Source organism: Grus americana, chromosome 1 (genome assembly GCF_028858705.1).
Source record: "Grus americana isolate bGruAme1 chromosome 1, bGruAme1.mat, whole genome shotgun sequence".
Lineage (NCBI taxonomy): Eukaryota > Metazoa > Chordata > Aves > Gruiformes > Gruidae > Grus > Grus americana.
In genome coordinates, this window is record NC_072852.1 from 72,553,041 (window position 1) to 72,565,849 (window position 12,809).

The 12,809-nt window shown below is 36.1% G+C and overlaps 1 protein-coding gene across 1 annotated transcript in view; it reads right to left on the reverse strand.

The window, feature by feature from the left end:
* PLCZ1 (phospholipase C zeta 1) overlaps nucleotides 1-12,809 on the reverse strand; it is a 53,556-nt gene that overhangs the window by 2,913 nt on the left and 37,834 nt on the right. Inside the window, exons 10-12 of the mRNA XM_054837226.1 lie at nucleotides 4,219-4,391; nucleotides 1,695-1,827; nucleotides 165-314 (exon numbers count right to left, since the gene is read on the reverse strand). Coding sequence (XP_054693201.1) covers nucleotides 165-314; nucleotides 1,695-1,827; nucleotides 4,219-4,391 — 456 coding nt within the window. The remainder of the gene's footprint in view (nucleotides 1-164; nucleotides 315-1,694; nucleotides 1,828-4,218; nucleotides 4,392-12,809) is intronic.

Genomic DNA, 12,809 nt, shown 5'->3' on the forward strand with positions numbered 1-12,809 from the left:
TTTTAATTTGGCTTGTATTAGGTTTCGAGCCTAACTAAGAAGAAAGTGCACAAAACTGTTGTCTTTATACTAGTTCTGACTAATCTCTCTCCTCTTCTTGATAAAAGCCTGGAATGTTGTAGATTTTTTTGAGCTGTTATAGGTGGGTCACTTAAAAATATTACCTTTACTCAGGCTCAGCAGTGGTAAAGTGTATTGACCAAGGAATTCATTTGCAACCAGAGATATCTCGTCCTTCACACAGAAGCGTATCAATGCCAGTTCTGGAACTTGGATGGTAAATGAGAATGTTTCATTCCATCTAGGGCTCAAAGCTAATGAAAAGAGAAAATACACAGTATCAAAATACCATTTCATTTATTCTGCTTAATATCTGAATTATTGTATCTGCTATTACTACTCTGAACTGGTAGAGAATCCTACTTTTTCCCTAGATTTCTGTCCCCATTTAAATAAATGATGAGACTCCCACTGACTGCAGTGATATATATGTCACATCTTTTGTGTAGATTATGGAGTTAAAACTGTCAGAGGGAAGTTCTCAGAATGAAGCAAACATAGAGAGCTTGGGACTTGCCTACAGTATCCTTCTAAGGATTTATCATGCATTTGCTACATAATACTGTAAATCAAAAGCCTCTCTTCTAGACAGCAAAACGGGACAGCAATAGCCAGGTTAAGAACTTCTGCTCAACTTAAAATTTCCTATAGCCATACTATTTTCATATTTTTGCCAATGTTTCTCCTTTCATAGTGTTGGAAATGAGGCAGGAGCTAAATAAATTAAGGTAGTAAAGTAATCACTTGACTAAAAAATCTAAAAAGAGGATGTGGAAGAGGGGGGGGGGTGCTTTGTCTTGAGCAATATTCATACAGAGAGAAAAGGCATTCAGGGGCTGATTTAAAACAGCAGTCATCTACAAAAAAGAAAAAATGAAAAATAGAAGACAGAGGCACAGAAGAAGGGAGATCATAGGGAACCTTTAGTCTGAGACATCAAGAAGATCTATATGATAAAGGTGAGAAAGTGCTTGAAGACAACTACAAAGAGTGCACACTTCCCCTGTCAAGCAATTAAGGGACTAGTCCTACTAGAAACTTCGTATGAGCTAAATGATGAAGTCACAGAAATTTCTTCAGAAAAAATGCCTTTAAATTTACAATTACTGTACTGGTTTGGACTGGGACAGGGTTAATTTTCTTCATATCGATTGGTATGGTGCTATGTTTTAGATTGGAAATGGCTAAACATCTGCCTGCCGATGGGAATTGGTGAATGAATTCTTTATTTTGCTTTGCTTGCACATGCAGCTTTTGTATTATCTATTAAACTGTCTTGATCTCAACCCAAGAGTTTTCTCAGCCATCCCACTGGGGGAGACTGAGCAAGCGGCTGTGTGGGGGTGAGCCGCTGTCCACGATGAGCCCACAACAGTGAGTAAAGACAATGCGCTCCATCTTCCTTCAGGTGAATGCTACTAAGAGAGTTTGTGCTTCCTTAACCTACTAGTCTATAAAAGTGGCCCATAGCATGAACTTCTGCTACAGATTTTGTGCCAGAAGATCCTAGTCTAGAGAGAAATAATTGCAGTCTTTGTAAGTACACAACAGCTTCTTGGCATGGAAAAATAGTAATTCCTTACAAAATATTATTGTGCTTTGTTTACAGTCAAGAGAATAAGACTGATACTCACCATTGCTTTTTATAACACTAGATTTTTTTTTTGCTTGATCTTCTGGCACACCATAAATTTCTATCTGCACTAAAGGGTCAGCTTTGTTAGTCTTCGACAGGTTACTGGGTGGTAACTGATGACCACTGATGAGCTGGAAAATTAAAGTTGTAATGTAATGTATTGAAATAACTGTAAGAATGAACTTTATACAGTAGCCATGTAGTAGACGTAGTAGCAAAAACTGTTCCATAAAAAACTACTATAAGAAGCATATACCAGCAATAAACTGTTAGAAAAATACATATTAAATGCAACGAAATTAAGAATATGGTGCTTCCCATTTAATTTAATTCTTGGTTAATTTCATAGAACCATAGAATCATAGAGTAGCTTGGGTTGGAAGGGACCTTCAAAGGTCAGCTAGTCCAACCACCCCCTGCAATGAGCAGGAACATCTTCAACTAGATCAGGTTGCTCAGAGCCCCATCCAACCTGACCTTGAATGTTTCCAGGGATGGGGCAGCTACCACCTCTCAGGGCAAACTGTTCAAGTGCCTCACCACCCTCATTGTAAAAAAGAAAAAAAAATCTGATATCATGCTTTAAATAATAATTTTCAGATTTAAGCTTTTTTATTGAATAGCTACCCATAAAAATATATATTTGGTTACCATGCAAAATAGTAGTGTTGAAGGAATAAGTCACATGATTTTTGCATTTTCTGAGATCAAGCTCCTAATTTCCTATTAAAGCTGTGTCTAGTGAACCAGCACTAACATCCACAGTGACATCAGCTTTGAGTTACAGGGTACGCAGCAGAGTGTCTCGCGTTCTTTGTCTTTCATAGTAACAAAGGAGCGAGTTGTTTTCTGCACATTATGACCCAAATCCATAAATCCAATCAATTTTTGAGACCCAAGATGAAGCAGACATACAGAGAGATTAGTAAATAACATTGTAGGGTCAGAAGTTTCCAAATGAAATATCTTGAATATTTGTAGTTCTGCTTCAAAGGCTATATGCTTCTTGTTGAGAAGGGTAACCATCAGGTTAAGAAGGGTATTGAATTCAGTAAAATTGGGACCTGTGTGATTTTTGTGTTCACTTGTGTTCTTCTCTTCATTCATTCATTCATTCACAGTCAGTCTGAGAGATTTGACCCCTACATATTTTGTACCTTTGCCCTCTGTTAAGTAATTTCTCCATTCATTAAGTTACTAACTCTTCTTTAGCAGAAACTGCTTTTCCTTTGACTCTTGCTCCTGACTCTTTTTGTCTTCAACCACCATCCCCTGACTCTATGAAAGGGGCTCTCTGCACCTTGCAGTCCCTCAGCGGGTGGGATGCCATTGCAGCTTTGTATCCTGCACTACCCAGCCTGTTGTCTCAGTCTAGAAAGCTGCCTTTCTCTTTTCCAACTTCTGCTATATCAGACATTTCCTTCCCTTTTGATGGTTTTGTCTGTATCCTGCATTACAGTTGGGGATTTTTCCTCATCTTAATTAACTCCAGCTTTATACAAATAAGGGCTGAAATAACTGATGTATACGCATGGGTGCTTGAAACCATCCAGTAAAGCCTATTCATAATTGGTATGCTCACTGTTAGGACACTAAAATGTTCTTGATTAGGTGCATGCATTATGTGAGTATTTTATAATTGTTATTAGCTAATGTTTTATCTCCACTATTTCTCTGAAAGAAACAAAATAGCAATTATACACTAATTTAATGCTAATCAAATAGCGTTTATGCAAGTAGTGTACTGTGTAATCAGAAATAGAACTTTTTCATTGGAGAAGGTAGTTTTCTAACTACTGAACAATTACAAAACATGTACTTGACCTCAAAAGAAGGGTTTTTCTAACCCATTAGTTTTAAATGACATGTATTTCTAAGATTTTTAAGAAGAAAATCAGATTTGAATTTGGGAGAAGTAGAAATAATTCAAAGGCTTATTGATTCATTCCCCTTTTTGCACTTATTTATATCATTTTAGGATGATAAATAGTCTTTTATGTATGCATAGGGAGATAGCGAAACGTGAAAGAAGCATAAAGCTTCCTATCATATCTTTAAACATTTCCATTTGTCAGTTAGCATTATAACAGCACATGTGGTATTACTAATACTTAAAGAAAATAACACCAAAAGTGTACATTCTGTTTCTGAGTTTTCAAAGTCCCTTTGTCAGCTACACTTGTGACACAATGCAAGGTATATTTGTATTTCTGTACACAACATTGTGAAAAATCATGTATTTTTACAAACTCTTATAACTTCTGAACTCCTACATATTTTTTAGCACACGTAAGTGAACTACAGACGGAAAACCATCCAAGCAGCAGTAGATATTATATGAGAGTTTTAACATGTTATTAATAAACAATATTAAACTTCCCAACAACCAGGAATGGGGATAAAATGAGAAACCAATAATAGACAACCAATAGGTCTGAACTACATAATGTTTGTTTTCACATTTTATGGGGGGAAAAAAAAAAACACAAAACCAAAACAAACCAAAAATGAACTAAGCTTACCCTTATTGACAGAGATATTGGTTTACTGTATCTTCCCACATTGTGTGGGGTAAATGTTGAATTGCGATTTCTCAAGAATTCTGGTTTCAGAATATAGCCACAACGACCATTGTCTAAGAATTTTCCATTTTGCAATTCCATTGGTACTCCCGGTGTCTGGAAGTTTAAGGCCACTATAAAAATAAATAAATATTGATTTTAGTGAATTAAAGTTGATATCATTTTATAAACCAACTCTCTCACAATAGTAGTAAAAACAAAAGCAAAAGAGACTAAAATATATATATCTTTCAACTCACATGTAAGATCCTGTTATTTCTCTTAAATTAAGCAGTACTCAATAATGAATGATTCATGTGCAAAAGTGCACTATTTAGAACTGTACCATGTTTTAAGCATTACTCTATAGATCTTTTTTACACTGCAGCATGTTGTGCATTTTCCCTTTTCTTTCTAAATTAGACCTTGGAGAATGTGAAATGAGATCTCTTTTTTTCTCCATAAGGACTGAATTCACATCCTAGTTTCTCTACAGCGGCAAGACTCTGCACCCTGAACCTGCTTACAAAGTTCTGATGCAGAAGGCAAAAAAATAGGATTGTAACTAACCTTAGTTATGGTGTAGAATTCATCACAAAAGCATGTCACCCAGAAGATCAAGAAGCTTTAGTTTAGAGTTAGAATGTTCAGTGTGAATACATATAAGTTTATAGAAGGAGAAGCAATTTTAAAAGTGTTCTTAAATTTATGTGAGCAAACTCTCTTCATGCTTAATCCTCCAGTACTGGTGGTTATTGTTAGTATACACCTGACAGATTTTCCTTTCCCTGGCAGCTCAAAACACTTTTGGTTTGCTGCAGCAGCATTAATAAAATAACACACTTCTCATCAACAGGATATTGTAATTCATGAGATAAAGTCAACATTGAAATAGACCTGTTTAATGAAATTTTCCCCTATTCCGCTACATTGGAGCTTCCTGTCACATTCAAAATAGAAAATGCACAAGTCAAATCAGTGAAATGATAACATGACATGTCTTAAATAGAAAATGATAGAAAGTCATTTACTTGATGGCTTGGCAGGGAAAAAAATGAAGACATTAAGCAGTACAAGTGACTCCTTATAATAATTCAGGAAGAGGACCTTATTACATGTTCCTATGAGATAATATAAATGTACTGAATGAACATTTGGCAGAATTCAGAAATCCTTATCTCATGTGGAAAATGCAAGCAATTTGGATCTGTTTCATTGTAAAAATTATTTGTTTCTTCACTGCTTTCATGACCCTTTCAAAAAAATTCTGTAGTAAACGACACAAATAGGAACAGATCTGCAGAGTGAAGCAGGTACTATAGACCTAATGTTTACACTATGCATGTTTTCGGTGGCGTTACTTCAGAAGAGCTCTAGCCTGGTCCCATGACCTCAATATCAATTAATGGCTCTAATACATCAAGTGCTCCCAGAGTGCATCCTCTATTTCATCTGAAAGGAATCCCATCTGTGCTAGGTAAGATTGCTCTGCAACATGAACCAACATGCAATAAGTAGGAACAATTGGGAACCTTGCCTAAAAAAAGCCCCAGACAAACAAAAAACCAAAACCAAAACCAACAACAAAATACAACGTGCACTCCTGCTTTAAACTAAATGCTAATATAGATGCAGGCATAGATTCTGTGTCAATATGCAAAGGAGCTTTAAGCTTATTTTACCTTTGACAACAGAAATTAAACTTCAAAACGTTCATATTGCCCATTGCACATCATTGCCTGGTTTTAAGAGGGTAAGTATTCCTTTGGCATAGTTTTGGAAGTGGTTCACAATTTGTTTTTTATGGCTCAACACATCATCCAGAAACAGACCCAAAAGTGGTGCTCTGTCACCCTTGTCGTATCTCAGTGCGTTGTTTCAAGCCTGCAATGAATGCTACAGAGCTGCAACCCTGACTCCCTTTGAAGCTGAGGCCCTGGCAGGATCTACAGATAACCCAAGATCCCTCAGCACATAGGTGATTCCTAGGCCGTAGTTTCAGAATAAGTGGTTTAAAAAGTGTAACTGAAATTAGGCAAATTGAACAGCCATAGCTTCAAATAGCATCTTCAACACGATGAAACAAATTACATGATTGCACATAATGAGAATGTTGCTAAATTTGCCGAGCTTCATAGGCTACTAAGCAGGAAAATCTGATTTAACAACAGAAACAAGCAAAGGAGAATACTTTACATTTTATCATATTAGGAAAATTACTTTTGCAACACAAGTGAAGGGCAACGTTATTATGGGTTGATATCTTCAAACGTCAACACTGTATTTTTACTTAATTTAATTTTATCTTAGAATAAGTTAAAAACACACTGAACAGTAGTTTTAATTTACCTACTGATTTCCCGGTGTTGCAAGTTGTAACTCGATTAAGGTAAGTGAATGTGAAATTTTGTATTATATTCTCTGAGATGCATACCTCTACTACAACTGTTTGCAAGGTTCATAGCTGCTTGGAGCACCCTGGGACAATGGTTTATGGTGTACTGTTGATGCACAATTTTTCTGAATTTCTACCCAATATTTCATCTTAATTTTGCTGAATTCAAGAACAGAACTGTCAATAACATGCTTTGTACTGCCATTTTATGAAACAGTAGAAATTTAATGCATGTATGAACAGAGCTTTAAAGTGCTGGTTTCTTTTGGAAAGAAGCCCAAATATGCTTACTATGAAACCATCTGAACAGCACATAATTTTAATGTATGGTTTTCATGGGAAAGTACAGGCACTTGAAGTTTAGCACTGCGTATGTTAAACTTTGTCCACAATCCTTCCATTAAGCCCCAAAACCCCTTTAATATTAGTGTCAAAATCAAAACAGCAGAGCAAAACATGGGCTTGGATGACAACCTGAGCAAAGGAATTCCTCAGTATTGTTCCCGCATCTGAAACGGAATCAAGTCTTCCCGGAACCATGAGGCTGAATCTTCTTCGGATCAAAGTATTTAATATTCATCTTCTCGCAAAGTACCAAAGCTGCCATGGCTGTCCCTGTTGGCCCCATGTGTAAATAACTTCATATAGCAAATGCAAGTTAGGAAATAGGCTGCCTCCAAAAAAAGATGAAACAATCCATAATGCACAGATGAATACAAAGAGTATATTTCATCCTAAACTTCTGCATCACAAGCAGTTAACTGAAGTCAGTCCCACAGCTAATTGCAGAACTAACAACAATCTGAGAATTCAAATACAGCACCTTCCATAAGCACTACCATTCAAGACATAATTGGTTTTTAGACTGAAAGTAAAAGCTTTTGAAAACAAAAGTGAGCATGGGGGGTTCTTAGATTTCTAAGTGACTATGATTTGAAGGCAGTTGAGGAAAACTGCATATCTTTCATCTGTGATGCTGCTTCCCAATTAATGTTTCTGTTGGGACTTTTTAAATTGTCATTTTTAAATTTTATTCTTTGTTTCCTGGTTCTGTTAGCTATATTACGATCCTAAGGTTTAATATATTTTCTGCATTTAAAAGGGAAGTTTTTAAAAGGGATAAGCACACATTTGTGTCTGATTTTTCTTAAAATGAGTTACTTAATTGTATTTTATGCCATTTAAAATCCATCTCAAAATGTCTGAATTTTATGCAAATTCCAAATATCATATGCAAAAAGCACTCAGTGCCAATATTCCCATCTCTGTGATTTACTTCACTCTTTTGAGTCTAAAGAGATATAGTAGATCACACTTCCAACCCTTTGATCAGTCTCATTGCCATCCTCTCAGCTCTTTCCAGTTGTCTATGCCCTTAAAATGGGCCACTCACAATGATTGCAACGCATCTTCTGTGCCTTAGATATCCACAATTGGAACTGAATTCCACATAGACTGGGAAACACTATGAAAACTGGACCATATCCTAATGATCTGACATATTTTGTCATTGGTTATGAAATGATCTACGTGATTGGATTTGAAGACACTGCATTCGTTCCATGTTAGCACTCCCAGCTAGGCATTGACTGTCTATCCTTTCTTCTCCCATGCAGGTCACAGCTGTACACAATCCATCACTGCCCGAAGTTACAGAAATAATTTCAGAAGTCCTTATGAGACTGGGTAGTCCACATCATTACTTTTTTCAAGGTGATGTAGGTGGCTTTTAAAAAATTTCCTCCACAGCCCAAAAAAAGGGCATGCTAACTGACTATGAGTTGACTCAAAATGTGGTTGCAAAGGGAGGATATTCAGTCATCAGATTACATTGAAACCAAGTGAAGATATATGAAGGAAGGATAAACTGTAATATGATGACAAATTGTCACCATGTGACATACAAGGAAGCAAGCATTCTTTTAAACAGGAGCAGCATACACAGCAGTAGGCTCTCATATCAGTAGTAAACAAATTCTATCAAACTAGAATACGATAATACCTTTATCACCTGAATGATAAATATAACACTAATTTCTAAGCTCTATGCAAACATTAACTATCATAATATCATCAAGTACAAATAATATTTCCCTTTTAATATATTGAAAATATTGTTCAATCTAATATGCAGTCTGATGGAGTCTGCATAAGAGAAATGTAGTGCATACTATAGTACCCTGTAAACCCTTCTCACTAACAGCAGATCTAAGGAAGATAGTGTGCTCTATCACCAAGTGGTCAGAACATCTGGAAAAATGGTGGAACACAGTCGGTTTTAAACATCTTTTTCATCTGGGTCTATCAGAGAAATTAGAAAGAATTCCAGCATAATTAAGACTCTGCCAAATTACAGCAGGCTCCTCAGGCTGCTCTGAGCCTGAGCATTACTTGCTATTCTGGTCCTGTCTTGACATGTCACTCTGATCCCCACTGCCATATCTGGGTACTTGTAAATTCAGGCTTGTGGACATACTGTCCAAAGTAAGTCTTTTCATTGTCCTCAGCATCCCCTTTGCCTTGGACTTTATGAGGTTTTTTAAATCTTTATGCAGTTTTAGCCTTCTTGCCAAGCCAGTGAATAGGTAAGGTCCCACCCAAACTTTATGAACAAGGACTCACTCCTACCAGAAAAAAAAAAAACCAAAAAACCCCAAAACCAAACATATAGAATGGTTGGTTTCCTTACAACACACAGCAGACTTCACTGGTTAGTATAAATTTTGGCATACAAACCATCTCTCATCTCTTTTTTCTGACAAAAAAAATTGGTCAAATTGTATGTATTTTTTTCCTCTCCTTACAGAATAAAATGGCGCTTTAGCTATTCAGAGTCCAAATTTTATTAAGCTTAATTATAATTTCTGGCTTTGCTTATCACTGACACATTTTTAAATGGATGTTCTTATTCTACAGAAACTTAATTTATGAATGACTTAGAGCATAAGGTATTCTGCTCTAGTAAGAAGGACTACTCTTCAGACAACTGCGTAACATGCATAACTATCTGACACATCATGCCAGCATATGCAGTCAGTCTGTCCTCATTGTCTTGGGGCCAATTCAATACTGTTGCTCTAAAGACACTGTCATTATGTTCATAATTGCTGACATTGTTCCTATGTAATTACAAGTAGCTCTACTGGAAAAAATATGTCAGGTGATTAAAAATCATCCATTGTCCAAGTATATCTGCGACGGGTTTCAATTAGGGATCCTCTCTTGTGAGGTTCTCATGGGAAAAGTACCTAAAGCATTTGTGATAAATTATCAAATCTAAAATCTAAATTGATTTTTGCTATTTAATTACTGTGTCAGTCTGAAAGTTATACTGCGGTGTAAGTCTGAGAATCTTTTGGTTGTCATTTCACTTATTTCACACCTGAAACAGATACTTTTCCAAAGTACTGTTTAAAATTTGTTTCCCTTGTGCTTTTTGGCAGAACAGTATATATTACCAGCTTTCCTTTCCTGTTTTAGTCTGGGTCTCTAACACAGGGTTTAGAACAAGCTCAGCAATGAGTTCAGAGACAATTGTGTCCCTGCAGTTTTTTTCTGTCATTCTTTTAAATTAACTAGATTTCAGATAAATTATTTAATATTCTATTAGTTGTCTGCAATTGTGGATTTAGTGAAGATAGCTGGGAAAAGTTCCAGTATCTATTATGCACACCAAAAAAGCCCAAAACCTGCCTAAAAAAGAAGCAGGCTCCAGAGTAAACCAAGAGCTTTGTCATAAACCCGGCAGTTAGAGACCTTCCTGCAACAGAAACATGAAACCTTTATTCAAAACACCTCCTGGCCCTTGGAGCTGTTCCAAATGAAAGGTGAGTGTATTTAGGTAGCTTCATATATCAGGGTGATATTGCCCCACCTAACTTGTAGTTGTCTACACATGACTTAGCTGCCTCACTACAGTTAGAGAGCATCTAGTCAATGAAATTTAAGGGACAATGTAACCAAAAATTGATCCATAGTATGAGATGAATCATACCCCTGGAGTCTGCAATTCTAATGTTTGTCCCATTGAGCTGGGGACTTCTGGGAGCAAACAGTAATAGGTGGAGTAACATTTTTCTGGGGTTCCATAAATCATGATGGTCATGTGGCCTATCACAGCTGCAGATTGAATTTTTTTCCAACTACATGACTTCATTAATAATAAACACGCTTCTTTGGCATCTTAGTGTTATCTTTCTACCACACACTATTCAAGAATATTTAGTAAGATTTATGTCAGTTGTGCAAGATCATGTTCATTTCCTAAACATGAATTTTTGGACTGTTAAAACCATACTAGGAACAAAGCAATAATCTAGGTATTGACACACAACACCCCCTGCCCCTTTCTGCAAGCCAGCAGCTGATCTATGATGACTAGTCCTGTTCTTGAAATCTCAATTGAGATGGAGGAGGCAACCAAGTGATGCTTTTCTATGCCTTCTCATTTAATTCTTCCGAGGCATTTCTTGGCTTGAGAGCTAGCAGGAAATCTTTCCTGCCTTTCTTATAGCACATTCTCCATGAGTCAGTTGTGGGATAAGGCCCCAGCAAGCCCAAACAAAGAATGAGCTCCAGACTGGAAGGATAGCTGTACAGAACAGCCTGGGTGTGTTTTTGCCATGAGGTGTATGATGTGTCAGATTCATCCCCTGCCTTAGAGCAGGAGTGTTTTAGTTTGGGACAAAATCTGGAGCCCATTTTGGAAAGATAGTGAAGCACTGTTTAATGGCTGGAGACTATTAGGCTTTTAGATGCAGAATGAACATAGATGAAATGCTGTGATGTATCAGTCTTTTCCATGTCACAGGCTATGTCAAGAGTTAAGTCATCTGTCAGGTTTTAAGGATCACAATGCTAACTGCAATATCATATCTAACTCCAATAATATACACTGAAAAGAGCTTAGACATATTCTAATAACCTAACCAGACATAAAAATAAAAACACTAAAGCATGTCAGTTCACAAATTTCACTAGAAATTCAAGCAACAATGATTCAAAGCTATAATGTAATGAATTCTGTGATTCTGTGAATATTCTCAGTTTGTTTAAGATGTTGCATTAGCTTTTGAGAAAAGCCATGTCATAGAAAATGCTTGCTTTACACTTTTGCTGTGTTGTAAAAAAATGTCCAGTAAAAATAATATCCCAGAGTATAAAACTAATTAAATCTAAAAGAAAAAGTAGTATTCCACTATCTTTTAATAGAAAAGCCTGTGGTTTTCCTTAAATTCAATTTCCTTATTTCATAAATTCCTTTACTAAATTTTACACTCCATCACATATTCTAAAATGTATATTGTTCAGTAAGATTGCAAGAATATCTAAACTTCCCATGATCAAACATAATCTATTTATTTAGGAAAAAAAAAACAAACCAAACAGTCCTGTTGTCTCTAGTTTTGCCATTTGTCCAGCGAAAAAGAAAAATACAGTTTCACAGAAAACATACAACATCTGAAAATTCCACAGTAAATCACTGATCCTGTGCCCTATGTTTGCTTTATAAGGCTTTCCAAAGTCTGCCTCTTTAACTTTTCACTCACTCAGAACCCAAGTAAGGTCAGATTGACAGTCACTTTAAGTTGCACAGGTGAGGCATACTAAGATCTAAATAAGCGTGTTTCTTTTCCCCAAGTAGCTTCAGAGCTTAAAATCGGAACTAGTTAGATAACTCTTTATCACTCATCTTTTTATGCATTATTTTTTGTCATATTATTGCACACAAGATTTTGCCACAAAACAGATGTGACAAAATTGCCAAGCTGCATTTTGATCTCATGGGCAAAAAACAAAACCTACAATAAGGAAAAATGCATCACACAAGTAGTGGAACCTTCACAATAGCATATAAATTTTTATGAGTGCTCCAGAAAACATGTGCTCTAAATAGCCTCTTCTAAAACAAAATCCTGTATCTAGTTTCTCATATAACTTACGACATGTTTTGGTCATTCCTGTAGATTGTTTTGATACTTGGACAATGTTTTCGATTGCATGCAAATGACATGTTCAAAAGGATATTTAAGTCATTCTATTTTTATTTTCACTGAGGTTTTCTTTTGGTTTGGTTTTTTGCTCTGTTTTTCTCAGCCAATATAATACAATTGATATCTGTTGATTTAAATAACTGTCCTGAATTTTCTTCCTCTGC